At 39.4% G+C, this 26,894-nt stretch overlaps 1 protein-coding gene across 3 annotated transcripts in view; it reads left to right on the forward strand.

Annotated features, from left to right (window-relative positions):
• Positions 1-26,894, forward strand: part of LOC130913422 (T-box transcription factor TBX5-like) — a 50,653-nt gene that overhangs the window by 6,331 nt on the left and 17,428 nt on the right. For all 3 annotated transcript variants that reach the window (XM_057832032.1, XM_057832033.1, XM_057832031.1), the window contains 2 exons: positions 4,207-4,354; positions 14,646-14,798. In XM_057832032.1, coding sequence (XP_057688015.1) covers positions 4,207-4,354; positions 14,646-14,798 — 301 coding nt within the window. The remainder of the gene's footprint in view (positions 1-4,206; positions 4,355-14,645; positions 14,799-26,894) is intronic.

A 26,894-nucleotide genomic window follows, 5' to 3' on the forward strand; every position in this document is an offset into this window, starting at 1 on the left:
CAATGTTCCAAGTTTTTTTTCGGTGCCACACTTTGTGAGTGTGACAATAAATGGTAGGGGATGATGTTTGTTGTTATTATGAACCAATCTTTAAACCAAAACTAAAGACTCTGGATGAGTGTAAGACATTTTGTCTGTAGCATTAAATACAATTAGAAAACGATGTAATTAAAAAATATTAAAATTAGGGCTGTCAGACGATTAAAATTTTTAATCGCGTTAATTACAGCTTAAAAATTCATTAATCGTAATTAACCGCAATTAATCGCAATTCAAACCATCTATAAAATATGCCATATTTTTCTGTAAATTATTGTTGGAATGGAAAGATAAGACACAATATGGATATATACATTCAACATACGGTACATAAGGACTATTTGTTTATCATAACAATAAATCAACAAGATGGCATTAACATTATTAACATTCTGTTAAAGCGATCCATGGATAGAAAGACTTGTAGTTCTTAAAAGGTAAATGTTAGCACAAGTTATAGAAAATTTATATTAAAACCCCTCTTAATGTTTTCGTTTTAATAAAATTTGTAAAATTTTCAATCAAAAAATACACTAGTAGCCCGCCATTGTTGATGTCAATAATTACTTACACAATGATCATGGATGCTGAAGCCTATAAAATCAGTCGCACCCAACCGCCAGCAGAGGGCGGCAAAACTCCACAAAACACAACAAGTGAACGTTTCACTGTGTACTGTCATTTAAATCTCTCTGAGCGGGGCATCTGCGTTAATTGCGTCAAATATTTTAACGTGATTAATTTTAAAAATTAACGCCCGTTAACGCGATAATTTTGACAGCCCTAATTAAAATATTAAAATTTTTAATCAAGTTAATTACAGTTTAAAAATTAATTAATCGTAATTAATCGCAATTCAAACCATCTATAAAATATGCCATATTTTTCTGTAAATTATTGTTGGAATGGAAAGATGAAGACGGATTTATACATTCATAAGTACCGTATTTGTTTATCATAACAAAAAATCCACAAGATGGCATTAACATTATTAACATTCTTTCTGTGAAAGGGATCCATTGATAGAGTTGTAATTCTTAAAGGATAAATGTGAGTTTGTATATTGCGACTAAATACTGCCATCTAGTGTATTTGTTGAGCTTTCAGTAAATGAAACTGAAGCCCAAAAGCATGATGAGAAGGGGCCATGTGGCTAAGTGGAAGTGGTGCAACCATGACTGTGTGTGGTTGCACCAAATGTTATATCTTCTCTGCGTTGGGTATATTGCATGGGTTAAGATAATGATCAAACCTTGTCCAACTACTCCAAAGCGACTTCTACTACATTCATAGTCACTTTGGGAGTGTTGTAAAGCTTCTGCCCATTAATTACATGGCTTTAATAAATACTTGCATGTACTTCACTTGCTTGGCGTTGGCTTTTATCGCTATATCTAAGCAAAACAGTGATCTAATAGGCTATGACGGCAATGCGTGAATGCGTCATACCGCGCATGCGTTAATTGCGTTAAATTCCGATATTTTTTTGCCGATGCCGATACTTTGAAAATGACGTGATCGGACCCGATTGATCGGCACCCGATCAATCGGGGCATCTGTAGTACTAAATAGGCGGAGTTTGACTTTTGGGACAGGGGGGGCACAACATGTTGATGACCCCAAAACACAGTGTCAGCAATAAAATTAACTTACAAGAATATGTATAATAATAAGTAAACAATGAGCATTTTTTGTTTCCCATCATTCTTGAGGGGAATTCTAAATCAGGCGGCTTAGGCAATACTTTTCGCCCAAGATCGTCATCCATTGAATTTGGTATGTCCGCCGGTGTCGTGCCAGTGTAGTTACCCCAGTCAAAAATTGTATACCCTGGGCGGAGCCATATGGAGGTAGATTTGTGTCTTCATTATTCGATCCAAAACAAAATTTGCTTCAATCAAAAAAAAAAAAAAAAAAACAAACAAACAAAAAAAGTTGACTCAATCAAAATATATATTTTCCATTTTAAAAAATCTGTTTGAATGCAAAAATAAATTTGTCCCCACCAACTTTTAAGCAACCTGATTTGCGTTATATAATAAGTTCAGTGATATCGCTAATTTAGATTGTCTTCACATATGTTGTAAGGATAGAATTGACCCTACCATTATTAAGTGAATTATTTTCATTATGTTCAGAATTACATTTACCCCTTTTCACTTACTGAATGTGCCAGTCCATTTTTCCCCCTCAAACGCACGTTTGATTGTTTAATGACTTACATGCCACCTCCTCCAGCCCCTCTGAAGAGGAGGGAAATTAGAAAGGTTTTTTTGGCCAGCAGCAGCCACTGTGAGTAATTGTTCTGGAGGTGGGGAACACACCACAAATTTTGCTACTGAAAGTCCAACCTGCATCAGAGTTAGCATAGCATCAAACTGTGTGAATTTGCTAACCTGCAAAACTCGAGTAGAAAGCTGCTTAGAGAGAAGTGTCGTCCTCTATGTTTAGCCCAGAGCAGCTTTCATTTTTTTGTTGAGTTTGGCTGTGCTTGCGGTCAAAAGCAGTAGTGTTTTACCTGAAGGAAGGCTCCAATTTTATTTATTTTTGTTATTCCCTAACAAGGTTTTTTCAGTTATACTTAATTTCTTTATGTTGACAGTCAGTTTGAGTGGTCTTAAGACAAATGTTTATTTATTTTTTTTGCATTCCTCATAGTTAAAAGATTATTAACAAGTTTGTATTTATTGCGTATGTTAATAAAATGTAAGTCATGCACATTGCAATTTAAATTTGCTAATAAAATCCAGACATTTATTCTGGAAGTTTTCAAAAATGTTTCTTTTGTAGTTTTTAACCGAACATTGTATCACCTGAACTAATAGGCGTGAAAGTTAGTCTTTGTGTTTCCAAACTAACTAGAAACTGCAATTTCGGGAGAAATTACATCTGGGTCTTTCCTCTGTGGAGATACAGATCTTAGCCCCACTCAGGTCTATCAATAGAATGGACAATAATGCCAGTCAATGGCATTAAACAAAGTAAACGCCATTAGAAATGATTGGGAGGATTGGACGTCCATGTCCGTCAATGGCAGCACCCTTCATAAGCATCAATGCAATCGGGGACATTTGGGATACACGTCCTATTGATATCTGGTCATTTCCTGTTGATTTGGGGACATTGTTTTTTTTTTTGCCATTGAAAATGAATGGGAAAAAATTTGGACGTGCATGGACGTCAATGGTATCAACTTACATAGGTGTCAATTGAATCCAAGTACATTGGCATCAATAAAATGAAAAAAAAAACATGATGAAATGCCATTGGAAATGCATGGGAAGTTTGGACGTCTATGGACGTCAATGGCATCCCCCTCCACAAGCGTCAATGCAATCAGGGACATTTGGTGTACACGTCATATTGATATCTGGTCATTTTGTGTTGATTTGGAGAAATTTTGTTTTTTCCCCATTGAAAATGAATGGGAAAAATTTTGGCGTCCATGACTGTCAATGGCATCGACTTACATAGGTGTCAATGGAATCTAATTACATTGGCATCAATAAAATGAAAAAAACATGTTGAAAAGCCATTGGAAATGAATGTGGCGTTTGGACGTCCATGGACGTCAATGGAATCACCCTCCATAAGCGTCAATGCAATCGGGGACATTTGGGGTACACGTCCAATTGATATCTGGTCAATTCCTACTGATTTGGGGACATTGGGAAAAATTTTGGACGTCCATGGACGTCAATGGTATCAACTTACATACGCGTCAATGCAATCGGGGGCATTTGGGGTACATGTCCTATTGATATCTGGTCATTTCCTGTTGATTTGGGGACATTGTTTTTTTTGCCATTGAAAATGAATGGGAAAAATTTGGACGTCCATGGACGTCAATGGCAGCACCCCGTATAAGCGTCAATCCAAACTAATTATAGGGCAAATGTACAGTATACTTTGCTTATAAGCACAGCCATTACAAGTGAAACTACACGCATGCTATGTCATGAAAAGAATCACTGATTTGAAAGTGTATGTCCTTTTCTTTTGAAAAGATTTCAAATATTGATGTGAGCCTAATTAAAGCATGCGGAGCTTTTGTGCAGTATAGTGCCACCGCCGGGTCAGACCCACCACTGTGACCCACTGGATGTCAATGTCTGGCTGCGGTGCTCTTACAGCAATATTTACGTATACACTTATGTTTGTAAATAGGTCGGTCACGGGTAAGGCCGAACCAGCGATGCCGGGCCGGCTTTACGTCCACCCGGACTCTCCTGCAACGGGGGCCCACTGGAGTCGCCAGCTGGTGTCTTTCCAGAAGCTCAAACTCACCAACAACCACCTGGACCCATTTGGACACGTAAGATTTGCGGCTTAATTATGTTTTCTGTTGAGTACAATATAAGTCAATTGCTAAAAAAGAGTTATTTTAGAACCCTCAAACATTGCCTCTGTATTTTAAATAAAATAGCGTTGTGGTTTTAATTTGGAAAGAGTGATTGCATTGCTTTCAAAAGCTGCAGTCGCCGCACCGGGCTGCCTTTCTCGTGGATAAAAGTCAGCAGCCATCATAACAGAGCACAAATCAGCCAGGGGCCACATGAGTGCACACTGGTTCCCTTCCCTCGCGTCTGGCTGCAGCGCCAATTAGGCTACCAGCAGCACTAACAGCAGGTCGACGCGTATTGTTTGAAACAAACACAAAACATCGAATTTCCAGGCCCCTAAGTAATGATCCCAAAGACTCGTGAAGTCCATTAGTTGAGGCATGTCACCGGCGGACACGTCACTGCGATTAAACGGAGCCCCTCTGGATGAAGGCGCGCGTGCACGGGGCCCAAGTGCACGCGCACGGAAAGGCCAGCGATTCCGCGGAGAAACATTGCGGGTGATTGACACGATTCTGTGGGCAGAGGTGGGTAAAGAGTAGCCAAAAATTTTACTCAACTAAGAGTAGCGTTACTTCGTAATAATATTACTCAAGTAAAAGTAATCGTACAAAAAATGTACTCAAGTACCAGTAAAAAAAAAAAGTATTTGGTGAAAAGAATACTCAAGTAATGAGTAACATTGTGAGTAACTGCTTAAGATTTCTTTTTTTTTTTTTTTTTTTTTTAAACAATGGTATTTTTTTTCTGAGCACAAAGTTATCTACAGTGGGGCAAATAAGTATTTAGTCAACCACCAATTGTGCAAGTTCTCCAACTTGAAAAGATTAGAGTGGCCTGTAATTGTCAACATGGGTAAACCTCAACCATGAGAGACAGAATGTGAAAGAAAAAAAACAGAAAATCACATTCGTTTAGTTTTTAAATAATTTATTTCCAAATTAGAGTGGAAAATAAGTATTTGGTCACCTACAAACAAGCAAGATTTCAGGCTGTCAAAGAGGTCTAGCTTCTTCTAACGCGGTCTAACGAGGCTCCACTCGTTACCTGTATTAATGGCACCTGTTTTAACTCATTATCGGTATAAAAGACACCTGTCCACAATCTCAGTCAGTCACACTCCAAACTCCACTACGGCCAAGACCAAATAGCTGTCGAAGGACACCAGAGACAAAATTGTAGACCTGCACCAGGCTGGGAAGACTGAATCTGCAATAGGTAAAACGCTTGGTGTAAAGAAATAAACGTGGGAGCAATTATTAGAAAATGGAAGACATACAAGACCACTGATAATCTCCCTCGATCTGGGGCTCCGTGCAAGATCTCACCCCGTGGCGTCAAAATGATAACAAAAACGGTGAGCAAAAAAATCCCAGAACCACACGGGGGGACCTAGTGAATGACCTACAGAGAGCTGGGACCACAGTAACAAAGGCTACTATCAGTAACACAATGCGCCGCCATCCTGCACTGCCAGACGTGTCCCCCTCCTGAAGAAAGTACACGTCCAGGCCCGTCTGCGGTTCGCTAGAGAGCATTTGGATGATCCAGAAGAGGACTGGGAGAATGTGTTATGGTCAGATGAAACCAAAATAGAACTTTTTGGTAGAAACACAGGTTCTTGTGTTTGGAGGAGAAAGAACAATGAATTGCATCGGCTGACGTCGGGGAGCGTGTAGCTGCCACATGGTCAGCACGAATATAAGGTAAAATAATGCTTTACTACATGGCGAAGACGTAAACAGTGAGAGTGCTGCGTGCAGTTGTGCAGCTAACGTGGCAGGATGTGTCTGAGGAGAACTTTTCTACAAGTCCGTCCATGGTCAAACGCAAGTAAATACTCCTTTATTTTAAAATTTTTTGTTGCGTTTACTTTGCAGTCACACCCATTTTTAACTCAAAGTTGCAATTTCTGATGGGGTTGAAAATTTGACAGAACACCAGGGCACACTAAGAGGGCAATAAGCAGAGTATAGAGGCCAAGTGGCATTCTAGGTGGACAATCAGCCACAAAATGCAAGCCGCCTCTGTATTAAAACGTGTGCCAGGATTCCAGTATTTGACATAATACAATGTTTACTTATTCCTCGTAAGTCCAATGGTCCCACAGTAGTAGGGCTTGTTTTGGCCAATATCCGCGGTGAATGGGAACCTTTTGAAACCAAAAAAGGCTCACACGCTTCTCCCTGGTGCAGCAACAATTTTCTCCAGCCGTTTGCCTGGCGTGATGCGAAAAATAAACAAATTAATCCTCTAAATCAGCTGAATCCGCAGTCCATCGGCATGCAATGAAGCAATGCTGTAGTGTGAGATGCTGACTCGGGTGACGTCACATTCGCGCCTAACCCGGGACTGAAGCCGGAAGTCACTTATTTTCATGGCGCGGGATGAAAAAAATGGAATATATAAAACCATAGCTTCCACACACATCCAAGCGGTTCATTCTTTCAGGAGCATAAAACAAAGCGTGAAATATGAAATAAGCATGCTTTTTGATGTCATTCGCACTTTAACTACCCATTCTTCTTCAGCTATGCCAGGGGTCGGCAACCCAAAATGTTGAAAAAAACCATATTGAACAACAACAAAAATATATTTCTGGAGCCGTGAAAAAGTAAAAGCCTTATAATGAAGGCAAGGCAAAGCAAGGCAATTTTATTTGTATAGCACAATTCAACACAAGGCAATTCAAAGTGCTTTACAAAACATGAAAATTCACGTGCAGAGATAAAATGATTCATAAAAAAGAACACATTAAATGAAATGAAAGTTAAAACAAAGACAATTGAAACAGGAAATAAAATTATATACCAAATGAATCAAAAGTAAATACCTTGAAATTTGAAATATATAGACAGTTATGGATATGCTGTGACAAACCAAAGCGTTTTTAGCCCTGATTTAAAGGAGCTAACAGTTTGAGCACACTTCAAACCTTCAGGTAACTAAATGCTGCCTCACCCTGCTTGGTTCTTTATTCTTGGCGCATACAGGAGAACAGTTTCAGACGGCCTTAGGGGTCTAGATGCTTCATAGGGATCCAACAAATTAAGCATGTATTTTGGTCCAAGGCCATTAAGTGTTTTGTAGACAAGCAGTAGTATTTTATAGTCTATCCTTTGACTCACTGGAAGCCAGTGTAACGATTTCAAAACCGGTGTAATGAGGTCCTGTCTCCTTGTATTTGTAAGGACTCTGGCAGCAGCATTCTGTACTAGCAGCAGCTTCCTAATGAAGCTTTCTAATGAAGGAAATAAATGCTATATGTACAGTGGGGCAAATAAGTATTTAGTAAAGATACACGATAATATCGGTCACCGATAATGGCAATTATGACATCACACAGATAATCCAGATAATAAAAAAATTCAACCGATAATGCAATCCGATAATTATATACTTGATTTAGCCTCCAAATGTGCGCAACCGAAGAATTCAGCACGGCGCCTCCTCAACCCCTCCCCTCTCTGAAGCCCCTGAGGGAGAAGGGGTTGAGGAGGCGGAGTTACACGACAAGAAGTAGTTGAATATTAAGGCGGCTGTTACTAAAAAAACGACGCTCTCGCCATCTGCGAAACATGTACCGTACAAGTTCCACGAGGCAGAAAGAAAGCGTCCTCATTCAAAACCACTAACCCAGCAGCCATTTAAAACTGCATCACAAAGAATTTTGGAACGAATACGAGGCTGCTGCTAGCGGGAATGCTAAAGCTATTGTAAACACTAACTAAGTTAAACTACAGGGCTTGTGACGATACAGAGTCGGGCTGTTTGGGAATGCAGCCCAAGGCGGGTGGTAAATTCGCATCTAAGGCTAAACACCGGCACGACTGGAGACCGATAGTCAGCAAGTATAGTGCCTTGCAAAAGTATTCGGCCCCCTTGAATCTTGCAACCTTTCGCCACATTTCAGGCTTCAAACGTAAACATATGAAATTTAATTTTTTTGTCAAGAATCAACAACAAGTGGGACACAATCGTGAAGTGGAACAACATTTATTGGATAATTTAAACTTTTTTAACAAATAAAAAACTGAAAAGTGGGGCGTGCAATATTATTCGGCCCCTTTACTTTCAGTGCAGCAAACTCACTCCAGAAGTTCAGTGAGGATCTCTGAGTGATCCAATGTTGTCCTAAATGACCGATGATGATAAATAGAATCCACCTGTGTGTAATCAAGTCTCCGTATAAATGCACCTGCTCTGTGATAGTCTCAGGGTTCTGTTTAAAGTGCAGAGAGCATTATGAAAACCAAGGAACACACCTGGCAGGTCCGAGATACTGTTGTGGAGAAGTTTAAAGCCGGATTTGGATACAAAAAGATTTCCCAAGCTTTAAACATCTCAAGGAGCACTGTGCAAGCCATCATATTGAAATGGAAGGAGCATCAGACCACTGCAAATCTACCAAGACCCGGCCGTCCTTCCAAACTTTCTTCTTAAACAAGGAGAAAACTGATCAGAGATGCAGCCAAGAGGCCCATGATCACTCTGGATGAACTGCAGAGATCTACAGCTGAGGTGGGAGAGTCTGTCCATAGGACAACAATCAGTCGTACACTGCACAAATCTGGCCTTTATGGAACAGTGGCTAGAAGAAAGCCAGTTCTCAAAGATATCCATAAAAAGTCTCGTTTAAAGTTTGTCACAAGCCACCTGGGAGACACACCAAACATGTGGAAGAAGGTGCTCTGGTCAGATGAAACCAAAATTGAACTTTTTGGCCACAATGCAAAACGATATGTTTGGCGTAAAAGCAACACAGCTCATCACCCTGAACACACCATCCCCACTGTCAAACATGGTGGTGGCAGCATCATGGTTTGGGCCTGCTTTTCTTCAGCAGGGACAGGGAAGATGGTTAAAATTGACGGGAAGATGGATGCAGCCAAATACAGGAACATTCTGGAAGAAAACCTGTTGGTATCTGCACAAGACCTGAGACTGGGACGGAGATTTATCTTCCAACAGGACAATGATCCAAAACATAAAGCCAAATCTACAATGGAATGGTTCAAAAATAAACGTACCCAAGTGTTAGAATGGCCAAGTCAAAGTCCAGACCTGAATCCAATCGAGAATCTGTGGAAAGAGCTGAAGACTGCTGTTCACAAACACTCTCCATCCAACCTCACTGAGCTCGAGCTGTTTTGCAAGGAAGAATGGGCAAGAATGTCTCGATGTGCAAAACTGATAGAAACATACCCCAAGCGACTTGCAGCTGTAATTGGAGCAAAAGGTGGCGCTACAAAGTATTAACGCAAGGGGGCCGAATAATATTGCACGCCCCACTTTTCAGTTTTTTATTTGTTAAAAAAGTTTAAATTATCCAATAAATTTTGTTCCACTTCACGATTGTGTCCCACTTGTTGTTGATTCTTGACAAAAAATTAAAATTTTATATCTTTATGTTTGAAGCCTGAAATGTGGCGAAAGGTTGCAAGGTTCAAGGGGGCCGAATACTTTTGCAAGGCACTGTAGCTGTCTTCCGACAGAGCCCGCCGCTCTGGCCGGTCCGGCAGGCCGCCGCCGCCTCGCCATAGGCGGGGCGGGCCGAGCCCGGTTCCCCGGCCTCGGGACCTCCGGCGAACTCCCCGGTTTCTCGAGCGTTCCCCCACGGCGTGCGAGCAGCCGCGAAGACAAGACACGTTTTTTTTTTACCTAAATGACCCGAGAACCAAAGACCTGAATAAAAAAAAAAAAAAGGCAGTTTATACGACCACCATTCTTCATGAAAAAGTGATGTCCAGTAAGCAAGCTTATCATGACGGCACAGTGGTTATAAGATAATTTAAACATGGAGAAAACGAAGTCAGCCAGTCAATAATGCATTCAGTATGTAAAATGACGAGCGGTCAGATGACTTTGTAACGCTGCCTTTATTTTCGGCTTAACAAAACTCAGGCACAAAACAACACGCACGCGGATGCGAGCTCCAACTCCGTCCAAATAGTACTGCCGTGTAGCAGTTCAGCTGCTGCAAAGCAAATGTCGTGAAAGCCGCAAATGTAAACAAAGCGCTGCAGAATGGGTACATGACATTTCGCTCTTTTGAGTTAATCATTTTCACAGTGTGCAACAAAGCATATAACATTAGCAATAACTTTTCAAATTATTTAACTTATTTCTCTGATCAATTACAGTCACAGTAGATAATCAAATTCTTAAATCAATATTCTGTAGCCACAAATATTATTCAAAATCTTTCCTTCTTCCAAGTTTTTTTTTTTAGGATTAAGTATAATAATGTATTGCTTAAAACAAGGCTGTTAAGATTATTTTCAGCTAGCTATTTTTCTTCCAAGAAATCTGAGAGAAATACACTTGAAGCGCTGGCAGATAATTTCACTTATTGCCAATAGATTTAAACTTAAAACTGACTAGTTTTAAAGAGGTGTGTTTTGCAGGGTATTAATGTTACAGTATATATGTTAGGAATGGCTTACTTTTAAAGGCATTTTGTGCAACTTAGGTATTTACTCTGTAAGTAATTGTTGCCAAACGTTTACCATTACACAATGTCAGACAATCTGTCATTATTTAAATGTTTGAATTGACGACTTGTTCATATTTTATGTTGAAAAAAAGAGCAATAAATTATATTTTTGCACGGTAATATTTTCTTTTGTGTATACGTTAAAATTTTACATAAATCTTTTAATAGAATTATCGGCTTGACATTATCGGTTGGAATGAGGAGGAAATTATCGGTTATCGGTATCGGTTGAAAAATGTATTATCGTGCATCACTAGTATTTAGTCAACCACTAATCGTGCAAGTTCTCCCACTTGAAAATATTAGATGCCTGTAATTGTCAACATGGGTACCGTGAGAGATAGAATGTGGGAAAAAAAACAGAAAATCACATTGTTTGATTTTTATAGAATTTATTTGCAAATCATAGTCGAAAATAAGTATTTAGTCAATACCAAAAGTTCATCCCAATACTTTGTTATGTACCCTTTGTTGGCAATAACGGAGGCCAAACGTTTTCTGTAACTCTTCACAAGCTTTTCACACATTGCTGATATTTCCATGCAGATCTCCTCTAGAGCAGTGATGTTTTGGGGCCGTCGTTGGGCAACACGGACTTTCAACTCCCTCCACAGATTTTCTATAGGGTTGAGATCTGGAGACTGGCTAGGCCACTCCAGGACCTTGAAATGCTTCTTACGAAGCCACTCCTTTGTTGCCCTGGCTGTGTGTTTGGGATCATTGTCATCCTGAAAGACCCAGCCACGTCTCATCTTCAAAGCCCTTGCTGATGGAAGGAGATTTTCACTCAAAATCTCTCGCTACATGGCCCTATTCATTCTTTCCTTTACACAGATCAGTCGTTCTGGTCCCTTTGCAGAAAAACAGCCCCAAAGCATGATGTTTCCACCCTCATGCTTCACAGTGGGTATGGTGTTCTTCGGATGCAATTCAGTATTCTTTCTCCTCCAAACACCAGGCACCTGTGTTTCTACCAAAAAGTTCTATTTTGGTTTCATCTGACCATAACACATTTGCCCAGTCCTCTTCTGGATCATCCAAATGTTCTCTAGCGAACTGCAGACAGGCCTGGACGTGTACTTTCTTCATTGCAGGATTTGAGTCCCTGGCGGCGCATTGTGTTACTGATAGTAGCCTTTGTTACTGTGGTTCCAGCTCTGCAGGTCATTCACTGGGTCCCCCCGTGTGGTTCTGGGATTTTTGCTCACTGTTCTTTTTATCATTTTGATGCCATGGGGTGAGATCTTGCATGGAGCCCCAGATCGAGGGAGGTTATCAGTGGTCTTTTATGTCTTCCATTTTCTAGTAATTGCTACCAAAGTTGATTTCTTTACACCAAGCGTTTTACCTATTGCAGATTTAGTCTTCCCAGCCTGGTGCAGGTCTCCAATTTTTTCTCTGGTGTCCTTCGACAGCTCTTTAGTCTTGGCCATAGTGGAGTTTAGAGTGTGACTGAAGTTGTGGACAAGTGTCTTTTATACCGATTACGAGTTAAAACGGTAGCCATTAATACAGGTAACGAGTGGAGCCTCGTTAGAAGTTAGACCTCTTTGACGGCCAGAAATCTTGCTTGTTTGTCGGTGACCAAATACTTATTTTCCACTCTAATTTGGAAATAAATTCTTTAAAAATCATACAATGTGAATTTTCTATTTTTTTTTTCAACATTCTGTCTCTTTGGTTGAGCTTTACCCATGTTGACAATTACAGGCCTCTCTAATCTTTTCAAGTAGGAGAACTTGCACAGGTTGACTAAATATTTTTTTGCCCCACTGTATATTCGCCTACTATCAAAATGACTACCATAATTTTCGCACTATAAGGTGCACCTGATTGTAAGTCGCCCAATTTAGTCACCCTCTAAATTTGACACGGAAACGGAATTTGTTAATAGATCATGCGAGCTGGACGATAAGCAGCAGATGTCCTCATTGTATTATGAAATATTTACACCAATAGAAATCAACCAGTAAACTTTTTTTTGACAGTGGCATCATAAGACTGTCATAAGACCAAATGAACCAGCGTGAAGCTTTGAACCAATCGGCTGCATAGCTTCATTGCTTCGAGAAGCTTCAATTTGGCCATCACTGTTCTCTTGGGGGAGACCGTAAACCTCTGCTGCCACCTGCTTTCAACACTGTTGTCGTCCAACATGCCTCCGAGCATGCATTGCAACGCTACAGATGTAAATAACAAATCAAAATTCAGGTTCTATGCTAATTATTTCTTTGGTTAATGTTCTAGTTGTTTCATTAATTGTTACTTATAGAATTTGGTAACACATTTTTTGACAGTGGTGTCATAAGACTGTCATAAGACTATCATAATTATGACATAACACTGCCATGAGCATTAATAAATGCTTATGACAGATGTCATTTTGTGTCACCGGGCAAATTAATTTATCTCACTTTGAATGGATGTAAAACATCCGAGCTGGACATAAATGGAGTTAGTGACATAATTTGCTGGATGACACTTAATGACATCTTTCATAAGCATTCATTAATGTCCATGACTGTGTTATATCATAATTATGACAGTCTTACGGCAGTGTTATGACGCCACTGTCCAAATTAGTTAACCCAAATAAATCAACAAATAACACGCACTGGACTATAAGGCAGGGGTCCCCAACCTATTCCACTAAGGCACACTGTGGGTGCAGGATTTCATTCTTACCAAACAAGATGACAACACTTTTTCCCCAATCTGGTGTTTTACAAGTGCAATCAGTTGATTGCAGTCAGGTGTGGCTTGTTTTAGCAGAAGCCTCATTGGTTCAACTGTCTCTGCTGGATCGGCTGGAACAAAAACCAGGACCCACAGTGTGCCTTGAGGACTGGGTTGAAAACCCCTGCTATAAGGCGTAGGATTCAAAATGAGTGAAAAAAGTAGCGTTTTATAGTCCGAAAATTCCTTTTACTGTGGCTGCCGGGAAGGTTAAAGTCATTACGGTAGAGGCACAAAAAAAAAAAAAAAAACGGTATAATTTACAGTCAGCTGTGGTTACCGGTAGTTTACCGTAAATTTCACAATGTAAATGCACTGGCAGCTTTGGTTGCCAGCAGTTTACCGTACAATTCACAGTGTAAATGTTAAAAATCATTACAGTACTGAAAGGAAAATCTGTAATTTATGGTAAACAAATAAATGATACAGGTTTTTTCCCCATTACCGTAATGACGTTAACCTTGCCGGAAGCCACAGTAGAAGGAATTTTCCCGTAAATTTTAAGGAATTTATTTACATTATCGTATTGTCCGAGTTGTCCTGGGACTGAAAAGTCAGTAGTTCGATTCCCGGCTACGACTGCCCACCGTCAAAGTGCCCTTGAGCAAGGCACTGAACCCTAATTTGCCCCCAATGGGATGGCAGCAGCACCAGTGGTGTGTGAATGTGTACGTATGTAAAGCGCTTTGGGCATAGTTACAATGTAGATAAATAGGCTATATATGTACTGTATTTACATTATCATAAGGATTTTTACATTGTCAAAGTAGTTTTTATGGTGTAGGCTACCAGAGCTGCTGGTATTTTACCGTAAATTATAGACTTTTTATGGGGTGTACAGAGGTATCTTTTAACATTGTCACCGTATATTCAATGGTAAACTACTGGTAACAACAGCTGCCAGTATTTTACGGTAATTTTACAGATTTTCTTTTTTTTACAGTGAATGTCAATTATCTGCTTAATCTGCTTCTTGTGGGAATGCAAATGGTTAGCCAAACTCACCCTCTTTATCTCATCCCCCTTCACAGATCATTTTGAACTCCATGCACAAATACCAGCCTCGCGTTCATATTGTCAAGGCGGACGAGAACAACGGCTTCGGCTCGAAGAATACAGCTTTTTGCACTCATGTCTTTTCTGAAACCGCCTTCATTGCTGTGACCTCTTACCAGAACCATAAGGTCAGTTTCAGTCAAAGTACAAACGCTTATCAAACGAGAGGAAAATATCAAAGAATTATACATGACAGATATGGTCCACTTCACATTCATCATATCAAGGGCGAAGATTTGGTCTTAACATTTGTAAGGACGATATAACAGCATAACCTGCATGTACACTTTTTGCTGGGGAAGGGACATTAATAAGACCAAACACATTGGGTGAACAGGGGATCAGGGCTACATTTCTCACAAATATGAACCCAATTAATTACCGTAATAGGCTAAATGCTGAATAAATCTGTAATGACTTATACTAACTTTCATATGTACAGTATTGGTTCAGGTTGTACACTGTTCGATTCAAACCTTAGTTTTCAAAAAATACTAAAGTAACATTTTGAGAACTTCCAGAATAAACCCTGAACTCCGTAAAACAGTAAATTGCAATATTTGAACATAACTTAAATAATATTAACATACACAATAAATACAAACTTGTTAATAATTTAACTATCCAGAAATGCAAAAAATAAACATTTGCCACTCAACATTGTCTGTCTAAATAAATTAATTCAATCTTACTAAAGAAACTTCTTAGTTAGGGAATGACAAAAATAAATAAAAATTCAGTGGCGCCACCAGGGGGTCGCCAGGGGTGGCCACGGCCACCCCCATAAATATGTTGGCCACCCCACTGGCCACCTCGCTTGTCAGTATATCGTTAGATTGTTGTAGCATCAGTTATGCATAGTATCCCAAATGAATGCATTTATTTTGTTTTGTTAAATGTAGGGCTGCCAAATTTACCGCGTTAACGGGCAGCAATTTTTAAAAATTAATCATACGAAAATATTTATCGCAATTAACGCATTCGCAGTACGACTCATTCACGCATTGCCGCAAACAGCCGTTGTACTTCTATACAGAGATAAGAGGCAGTGTCAAGTGAGTAGATAAAAGCATTCATTGGGGTCGTGCTTTTAATTGGCAAAAGGTTTGTCATCTCTCCCACAGCAACTATAAATATTGTGGGAAGCGACGTGGGGAAGAATGACAGGAGTTGATCTTTTTCTTTACACCCTGTAGTGTACCCAACACAGAAAAGATGTAGCATTTGCAGCCACCATACACAGTCATGGTTGCACCACTTCCCATCATGTAATTGGGCAGAACAGTTAAGTTGCTACAGTATAATTTACTGAAAGCTCAACAAATACACTAGATGGCAATATTTAGTCACAATATACAAACTCACATTTATCCTTTAAGAATTACAAGTCTTCCTATCCGTGGATCCCTTTCACAGAAAGAATGTTAATAATGTTAATGCCATCTTGTGGGTTTATTGTTATAATAAACAAATACAGTACTTACTGTATGTACCGTATGTTGAATGTATATATCCGCCTTGTGTCTTATCTTTCCATTCCAACAATAATTTACAGAAAAATATGGCATATTTTAGAGATGGTTTGAATTGCGATTAATTCATTTTTAAGCTGTGATTATCTCGAAAAATTTTAATCGTTTGACAGCTCTACTTAAATGTACACCTTATGCCTAATATATTCATAACACAATAAAACAGAATTGTTGTGGAACTCAAAATGTTGACTGGACAGTTACGGACTATGCACATTAAATCATTATTAACATCAAATATTACACAATACACCGAAGTATATCAGTAGCCGTGTCCTTTAGTCTTTCTGTCTTTCAGTTTTCCCCTGACCTTTTTACTGCAATAATATAATGAAAACCTGAAATTATGGCTTTAGTTTTGGCCACCTCAAGATTTTAAGTGAAGATTTTAAGTGGGCCCCATTTGGCCACCCCTGTGAAAAATTTCTGGAAGCGCCACTGCCTTCCTTCAGGTAAAACTCTACTGCTTTTATCCACAAGCACAGCCAAACTCAACAAAAAAAAAATGAAAATTAGGGAGAAGGGGGTAAACCTCGGTTCACTACATTTCTCACATTTTAATTAGGGCTGTCAAACGACTGAAATTTTTAATCGAGTCAATTACAGCTTAAAAATTAATTAATCGTAATTAATCGCAATTAATCGCAATTCAAACATCTATAAAATATGCCATATTTTTCTGTGAATTATATATATATTCTGTAAAATAAATTGTTGGAATGGAAAGATAAGACAAGATGGATATATACATTCAACATACGGTACATAAGGACTGTAGTGGGCATTTCACTCTACTGTCATTTAAATCTGTCTATGCTGTCCTCACTCCGAAGCGTCTACTTTTTCCAAAGCTAGACAGCTAGTGAACGACGCCTTAATAATCAGACTTCTTCCTTTTTCATCTGATTTATTGATAAAATGGCCTCAAACCATTGTCCTCTTTAGACCATCATAAAACTACAAAAAAAAAAGTACACAAGCATTGCATTAGCAACAACGTTAGCTTAGCACGCTATACAGGTTAACTAAACATAAACAAAAAGCGTCTCATACAAAAAATATAACATTTCGCTTATTAACATGATATGTACATTCTTTACAACAACCATACTTACGGACAAATCTTGTCCAAGGATCATATAAGCACAACAGAGACGTCGTGCAGCCATATTGAACTGGCAAGAAAACAATAAACCATGTCGCAAGGCGACCACAAGAGTTCGCTGTTAGACAGCACAAAAACCCTTGCTGTAAAACTTACCAAAAGGCAGAATACTGTCTGAGCGGGACATGTGCGTTAATTGCGTCAAATATTTTAACGTGATTAATTTTAAAAATTAATTACCGTGTTAATTTTGACAGCCCTAATTTTAATTAACGTTAACAGTAGAAAACACATACAGGAGGACACTTCTCTCTAAGCAGCTTCTTACTCAAGTATTGCAGGTTAGCAAATTCACAAAGTTTAATGTTATGCTAACTCTGATGCAGGTTGGACTTTCAGTACTAAAATAAGTGGTGTGTTCCCAACCTCCACCTTTTTACACTACCTTCAGTGGCTGCTGCTGGCTGAAAAAAACTTCTAATATCCTTCCTCTTTGAAGGGGGCGGAGGAGGCGGCATGTTGTTGCTCTGGCTGACATTTTTAAGACTCACGTGACAAATCTCGGAGTGATATTCGATAACAGGCTTAACTTTGAAAAACAAATAAGTTCTGTTGTAAGAGCAAGTTTTTTACAACTCCGTCTCTTGGCAAAAGTGAAGCCTTTTCTTAGTCGCCACGACCTTGAAAAGGCAATTCACGCTTTTATAAGCTCAAGGCTGGACTACTGTAATGCACTTTATGTTGGCCTCCCCAAGTCCTCGATTTCTCGGCTGCAACTTGTTCTAAATGCTGCTGCTCGATTTTTAACAGGTACACCTAGACGTGAGCATATTGTATCTCTGGTTTTCCATGGTCAATCGGTGCCAAATATAAGCTGGGAGAGAGGTTAAAATCTGCTCTTTCGAGTCATGTTGACGGCATCGCTCTATGTCAAATACTTGATTTTTTTACGATGCTTTAAAGACGCCACGTGATTGAACAGGCTAGCGCAGAGGTGGGCAAACCGGTCCTTGAGGGCCGCAGGGGGTCCTGGTCTTAGTTCCAACTGACCCAGCACAGATAGTTTAACCAATGCGGTTTGAGCAGAACTGCGAAGCACCTGACTGCAATCGACTGATTGCACTTGTAAAACAGCAGATTGGTGAAAAGGTGTCCTCTTAATGGGTTCCAACAAAAACCCGCACCCACTGCGGCCCTTTGTGGAATAGTTAGCCCACCCCTGGGCTAGCGTGATCATAGAACGGCAAGCTTGAGTCTGATTAGTAAAATGGAGTCATGTATTGTTCCGATGTCTCATTGGTGAAACTGGTAGAGCTACTGTTGGCATCGCCGGGTGAAAAAAAAAAGTAAAAAGTAAAATCTATTATGTAGAATAAAGAGGAAAAATGTAACGACTAGCCCAAAGTGGCGGAGTATGAGTAGCGTTCTTTTTAATGTACATTTTTCTCAAAATGTTACTCAAGTAAACACATTACATGTACCGGAGTACATGTAATGCGTGACAACCCACCTCTGATCATATCTTAAAAATATAAAATGACCTTAGACACCTTATGTGTGTGCACAACAAATTAGTTCAACACTCAAACAAAGCATTTGTAATTTTAGGTCCACATGAGGACATTTGTTTGCATAATACGCTATCCTTTTGTTCAAACCGTAACCATCATGAGAGGGTTCCTAATCCCTAATTTTACACTTCTTGACCAAATTCAACCTTAAAACAAAAGTTTGGTCCAAAAAGTTCTCTACTCAATGTTTCCAACCCTCCCTGGAGACAAACGCAATTTACACACACATAAGCTAAACTTTTTTTCTATTTGAATGCAGAAAATCCTCTTGCATCATCTTTGTTTGTTTGTAATTACTCTGCTTTAGTAAACGCTTGGGAAAAAATGTGCCTGTGTGCATGTGTGTTACGAATGACCTGTTTCTTTCCCTTGATCTGAGCACACAGATCCCTTGAATCCCCTTGGTGAGTTTCATGTGGTTACCACCAGCAATACGCATTTGACAACAAATTATAGCAGCATTACTAATTTCGAACAATTATTTCATCAAAAAGTGCCCAAAAAATACTTAATTTGCATAATACGTGTAAAGCAAGGCGTTATGTTACAGTACAATTACAATCAGTTTAATTTTAGAAATGTTATAGAAACAGTTATACGGAGCCCCTATAGACCCTACCCACGTGACGTCCCAACTCCTTCCTCCTGACTGGTGCCGCCCAATTGTCCGTCAACACATCATGTTTCCCTGTTACGGCTACGTACATTCCTCCTATTTACGACGTGTTTTTCTGCTCGTTAACATTAATAATCAAAATGGTGAAGGCGTATGTGGCGGTCGGTTGCAATAACAGAGAAGATAGACGGAGAAGACTGAGAGACTTGAAGTTCTACCGGATTCCGAGAGACCCGGAGAGAAGAGAGCGAGATGGCTGCTGCAATTCGACGAGAAAACTGGGCTCCAAACGATCACCACAGATTATGTAGTAGTCATTTTATATCTGGTAAGATGCATTTAATATATATTTAGAGGGTTTTGGGCTGACAACCACAATTAAGATCATTGCTAGGCTAATCGCCGACAACATACACGTATGTATGTATGTAGTGAGAGTGCTATCGCTAAACCATATAAACATTAAAAGCCCTAACTTCATTGACAAACGACATGAAATACATTAGACTTGACAGTGGATGTTAGCAATAACAAAAGATTTTGAATTGAAAATTTAGTAACTCACCTTTCCGAGCACAAGATAGATTCCTGCCGAATTTTCGTGGACGAGGACCTGTTTCACCCAACCAGCAACGAAGTATTTATAAGCCTCCAAGCTCTTAAAGTTTTTCAAACTTTCATGAGAATAGGCTGATTTTGTGTGGACAAGATAGTTGTACAGTTCAGGGTAGCTAGCAGATGTAAGGCAAATACGGCGGAGACAGCGGGTCGAAAAACATCGATTTCGGCATCAAATATGGATCTGGCGAATGGATAAACTGAAGCTTTTCCACATAACGCCTTTTATGCAACGCATCAAGTGAGTTTACGGCATCCGAAAGCACCGGGTCTTCCATGAAATGCATTATAAATTGCTCGATCAATTGAGACCATTGATAATACAGACACAAAATGACGGACAAGTGGGCGGAACCATACAGCGAGCACGTGATTTTGTGACGTCGGTGGGTAGGGTCTATAGGGACATCAACAGAAATGAAATAAATTAAAACCATTTTGTTTACCAGAAACAATCCGAACACTAGGCCTGCAAGCAGGACTGAACGGGCCTTCGCAATCTAGCGCAACTCGGACGTCACGCAACTCGGACAGTGTGCAGGTCAGGGTGGTGGCAGATCCTCCTCTCTAATCATCTTATTAGAACCTAACATGCTCGAAAGTCGCCTCTTTACATTCACACACCTAATAGATAAAAACCCCTATTGGAGAGAGTACTACAAAAAAGGAGCGAATAAAGGGTCGTCACGGCAATAGACAGTGTGGACATGGGCCGTAAAATAAGTATTTCAAAAGGTCTAGAAACTACAATGACCAACCTGAAAAGAACTGGACTATGAATTGGAAAAACGAGTGACTTTCTATTGCCACTAGTTGGCGCTGTAGGTTGATGCAAATGACCCCTACAGGACCCTTCAGAGTATGACTCAACAAGCACGAGATGTTTGGCGCAGATATGTTGTAGAAGTTATGACTGTTCAAAACTTGTGGTGAGACGAAATGGCTTCAGTCATTTTCACTTCTCCTGCTTCAACCAAACCTCAGTATTTTTCATCAGGCACCTGAACACGTCTTATGGTTCCCCTGATATAGGTTTCAAGTGAATATATTTTTTTCCTTGGAGGAGGAGCCTGTTTAGTAAAAAAAGGCATTTCCTGTTCCCACTAGGGGGCGCTAGGCCTAATGGGTAATGTTTCAATGCACTCGTGTTAAGGGTGGGATCCCGCACATACGTACATGCCAGATATGAAAAAGATTGAACGTTGTGTCAATGAGCTATTAGTCTTTTACTGAATTTGTCATTTTGCCCAAAAAATGTCCGACTTTGACACCACGCCCAGGTCAGACCCATGAATGAAAACGCACCATTTTGAAAATTTTAGATCTCCTATGTCTCCTGAATAGTCTCACCAATTTTGAAGATGATCCAACTAACTCCCTCTGTGACAAGGTCTCAAATGTGCACCCTGTTAATTGATAAAAATGTCACATTCGATCCAAATACCTGTTGGGTTTCGAATATGGGTTCAAGAGACTTTTTGGAGCAGTTTTGCACAAGGTATCGACTCGCCAAATTTCATTGCTCTACGTTAAAAAAAAACCTAAAAGGAAATGCCTTTTTGAAAATTTCAAGGGGGCGCCACTGAGCCATTTTGTTACATTTTTTTGTAACGTCGCAAGATTATCGAAATCCACGCAAAGCCGCATGTATGTGCAAAATTTGGTGAGTTTTCGTGCATGTTCAGGCCTCCAAATGTAAACTATACTACAAATGGATAAAAATTTCACATTCGATCCCAAATACCTGATTTTCTGTTGGATTTGGAAAATGAGTGCAAGAGACCTTTTGGAACAGTTTTGTATAACGTATGGACTCCCCAAATTTCATTGCTCTACGTTGAAAAAACCCAATAGGAAAGGCCTGTTTTAAAACTCCTTTCTGTCGCCACTAGTTGGCACTGTAGAGTTGATGCAAATGACCCATACAAGACCCTTCAGGGTATGACTCTCAACAAGCACGGGAAGTTTGGCGCAGATATGTTGTATATGTTATGACTGTTCAAAGTTTTTTTGCGAGACAAATTGTTGACGATCATTTTCACTTTCCTGTTTGGACCCCTCCGCTTCAACGAAACCTCAATATTTTTCATCAGGCACCTGAACACAGGTCTTAAGGCTCCCCTGATGCAGGTTTGAGGTCAACAGATTTTTTTCCCTTGGAGGAGGAACCTGTCTCGTAAAAAAAGGCATTTCCTTTTCTCACTAGGGGGTGCTAGGCCAAATGGGTAATATTTCAATGCATTCCTGTTAATGATGGGATACCGCACATACATGCCAAATATGGAAAAGATTGAACATTGTGTCAAGGAACTATTAGTCATTTACTGAATTTGTCATTTTGCCGAAAAAATGGCCGATTTTGGCACCACACCCAGGTCAGACTCGTGAATGAATTTTAAAAACTTAGGATCTCATTTGTCTCCTGAACAGTCTCACCAATTTTGCGAATTTCGGCGAAAAGGTCTCAAATGTGCACCCTGTAAATCGATAAAAATGTAATATTCGATCCAAAATAACCGATTTCGTGTTGGGTTTGGAATATGGGTGTAAATGCTTTTTTGGAGCGGTTTTGGACAAGGTATAGACTCCCCAAATTTCATCACTCTACGCTGACAGACCCTAATGTTATAGCCCAATTTTAAAATTTCAAGGGAGCGCCACTGAGCCATTTTGTTATTTTTTTGCAACGTTGCAAAATTATCGAAATATACAATTTTCCGCACGTATGTGCAAATTTTGGTGACTTTTCATGCATGTTCAGGCCTCCAAATTGGCTGTTTTCATTTGCCCTGAGGAAGAAAAAAAAAAAATCCTTTGCAAAACAATAGGGCCTTCGCACGCTTAGAGCTCGGGCCCTAATTAGCATTATATAGCATTTAAGTTAGCAGACTTTTGCTATGCAAGTAGCCAATTGTTCTTTTGCAAGATCCACATTTTTTTATTCTTTTTTCAATATCATTTGAGGCTAAGCTCAGGCGCACATCAGACACCAGCAGTTTCGGCGTGCTGAAAACGACATTCTGAAATAAAAAGGCTATATTACACAATGTGTGTTATTTAAAGGGATCCACTGACTTAGACTTGTACGTAGGCTCTAATCAGCCACAATTGTTCAATTTTACTAAAACATGTTATTAGAAACACATATATTATTGCCATTGATTTAAATATTTATAATATTTCGTACATGTTTTGACCTACCGAGGGCGCCATGTTTCATGCGCGCAATGCACGCCGGGGGTGATGACACAGTTGGACTGGACTGGGAGAATAGCTGTGCTAGCAAGGAAGCGAAGCTAGTATGACGACTGGCATGATTTGTCACATTCCGCTGCTGGTCAGATTGTTTCGTTAAGGAGATGTGGGATGAGTTCCCAACGTCGTACCTGCATCCAATTCCAGTTCACCAGCAGTGTCTTTAAACCGATCCTAGGCGGCTTGCCGAAATATTGACTTCTTGACTTCTGCATGTTGAAAATTACAGGCCTCTCTAATATTTTCAAGTGGGAGAACTTGCACAATTAGTGGTTGACTAAATACTTATTTGCCCCACTGGATGTCGACTTAAACAATTAATTGAAGCCAGAAAAGAACCACAGTTATATATTTTGGACATCAACGTTTATTAAACTGGAGAAACTCCATACGGGAATTGAATTTCAGCAATAACAGTTATAGGTCATCCTATGAATAAAACAGTGAAACATGGCCTTTTTTACATTCAGTACGTATGTTACGTTATACGACAGGAAAAAAACGTTTTTTGTTGTTTTTTTTTTTTTGTTTTTTACGGATGTGCCATGCTTTAAAACCTCCTGGATAACTACATCACCAAAACATAAATCGAGCAAATCAGTCCAGCGCAGTGGCTCAGCCCAGGGGATACAATTATTGACTGGGGTAACTACCGTAATTTTCGGACTATAAGCCGCTACTTTTTCCGCTCATTTTGAATCCTGCGGCTTATAGTCCAGTGCGGCTTATTTGTTGATTTATTTGGGTTAATAGGTAACACTTTGACAATGGTGTCATAAGACTGCCATAAAACCGTCATAATTATGACATGATTATGACACTATTATGGCCGTTAATGAATGCTTATGACAGATGTCATTAAGTATCATCTGGCAAATTATGTCACCAACACTCCATATATGTCCAGCTCGGATCTTTTGATTCTATTCAAAAGTGAGATCATTTGCAGGATGACACAAAATGACATCTGTCATGATGTCATTAATGCTCATGGCAGTGTCATTTCATAACTATGATGGTCTTATGACAGTTTTATGGTGCCACTGTCAAATAAAGTTTTACCAAATACCAGAGCTAGCAATTTATGAAACAACTGGAAGAGTAACTGAAGAAATAATTAGCGCAGAACATGGATTTTTGATTATTATTTAATATTTGTAGCACTGCAATGCATGCTAGGAGGCACGTTGGACGACAACAGTGTTGACAGCAGGTGGCAGCAGATGATGACCGTCTCCCCCAAGGGAGCAGTGACGGCCAAATGAGGCTTCATTAAGCAATGAAGCTTTGCAGCCAATTGGTTCAAAGCTTTATGGTGGCTCATTTGGTCTTAGGACAGTCTTATGATGCCGCTGTTAAATAAAGTGTTACCGGTTCATATATTTTGGTTAGGGCTGTCTAACCATTAACATTTTTAATCGAGTTAATTGCAGCTTAAAAATTAATTAATCGTAATTAATCGCAATTAATCGCAATTCAAACCATCTATGAAATATGTCATATTTTTCTGTAAATTATATATATATTCTGTAAAATAATTTGTTGGAATGGAAAGATAAGACACAAGATGGATATATACATTCAACATACGGTACATAAGGACTGTAGTGGGCATTTCACTCTACTGTCATTTAAATCTGTCTATGCTGTCCTCACTCCGAAGCGTCTACTTTTTCCAAAGCTAGACAGCTAGTGAACGACGCCTTAATAATCAGACTTCTTCCTTTTTCATCTGATTTATTAATAAAATGGCCTCAAACCACTGTCCTCTTTAGACCGTAGTGAAACTACAAAAAAAAGTACACAAGCATTGCATTAGCAACAACGTTAGCTTAGCACGCTATACAGGTTCACTAAACATAAACAAAAAGCGTCTCATACAAAAAATAGAACATTTCGCTTACTAACATAATATGTACATTCTTTACAACAACCATACTTACGGACAAATCTTGTCCAAGGATCATATAAGCACAACATTACAACGTAGGCGTCAGCCAGAGACGTCGTGCAGCCATATTGAACTGGCAAGAAAGCAATAAACCATGTCGCAAAGCGACCACAAGAGTTCGCTGTTAGACAGCACAAAAAACCTTGCTGTAAAACTTACCAAAAGGCAGAATACTGTCTGAACGGGACATGTGCGTTAATTGCGTCAAATATTTTAATGTGATTAATTTTAAAAATTAATTACCACGCGTTAACGCGATAATTTTGACAGCCCTAATTTTGGTGTATATATCCCATAATACAGTGAGGTCAGCTGCGGCTTATTGTCCAGTGCGGCTTATCTATGAACAAATGCTGCTTTCGTGTCAAATTTTGTGGGTGGCGGCTTATAGTCAGGTGCGCTTTATAGTCCAGAAATTACGGTACATTGGCACGACACCGGTGGGCGTACCATATTCAATTGATGACGACCTTGGCGAAAAGTATAGCCCCTCAAGAATGATGGGTAGCAAAAAAACGCTCATTTTCAACTGATTATAAATATTCTTGTAAGTTATTTTTTTTTTGCTGACACTGCATCAGGGTCATCAACATGTTGTGCCCCCCTGCCCCAAAAGTCAAACTCCGCCAATAATGTATGAGCTTCATATAAACAAATAGTAATATTTACTTAAAATGGAATCATCTGACTAGGGCTGTCAAAATTATCGCGTTAATGCGCGGTAATTAATTTTTTTAATTAATCACGTTAAAATATTCGAAGCAATTAACGCACATGTCCCGCTCAGACAGTATTCTGCCTTTTGGTAAGTTTTACAGCAAGGCTTTTTGTGCTGTCTAACAGCGAACTCTTGTGGTCGCTTTGCGACATGGTTTATTGTTGTCTTGCCAGTTCACTATGGCTGCACGACGTCTCGGGCTGACGCCTACGTTGTAATGTTGTGCTTATATGATCCTTGGACAAGATTTGTCCGTAAGTATGGTTGTTGTAAATAATGTACATATTATGTTAGTAAGCGCAATGTTCTATTTTTTGTATGAGACGCTTTTTGTTTATGTTTAGTGGACCTGTACAACGTGCTAAGCTAACGTTGTTGCTAATGGAATGCTTGTGTACTTTTTTTTGTAGTTTTACGCCGGTCTAAAGAGGACAATGGTTTGAGGCTATTTTATTAATAAATCAGATGAAAAAGGTAGAAGTCTGATTATTATGGCGTCGTTCACTAGTTGTCTAGCTTTGGAAAAAGTAGACGCTTCGGAGTGAGGACAGCATAGACAGATTTAAATGACAGTAGAGTGAAATGCCCACTACAGTCCTTCATGTACCGTATGTTGAATGTATATATCCATCTTGTGTCTTATCTTTCCATTCCAACAATTTATTTTACAGAATATATATATAATTTACAGAAAAATATGGCATATTTTATAGATGGTTTGAATTGCGATTAATTGCGATTAATTAATTTTTAAGCTGTAATTAACTTGATTAAAAATTGTAATCGTTTGACAGCCCTAAATCTGACACATTAATCTGTTAACTCGGCGTTAACACTCAAAACAAGATGGAGAAAATT

The sequence above is a fragment of the Corythoichthys intestinalis genome, chromosome 3, assembly GCF_030265065.1.
Source record: "Corythoichthys intestinalis isolate RoL2023-P3 chromosome 3, ASM3026506v1, whole genome shotgun sequence".
Classification (NCBI taxonomy): Eukaryota; Metazoa; Chordata; class Actinopteri; order Syngnathiformes; family Syngnathidae; genus Corythoichthys; species Corythoichthys intestinalis.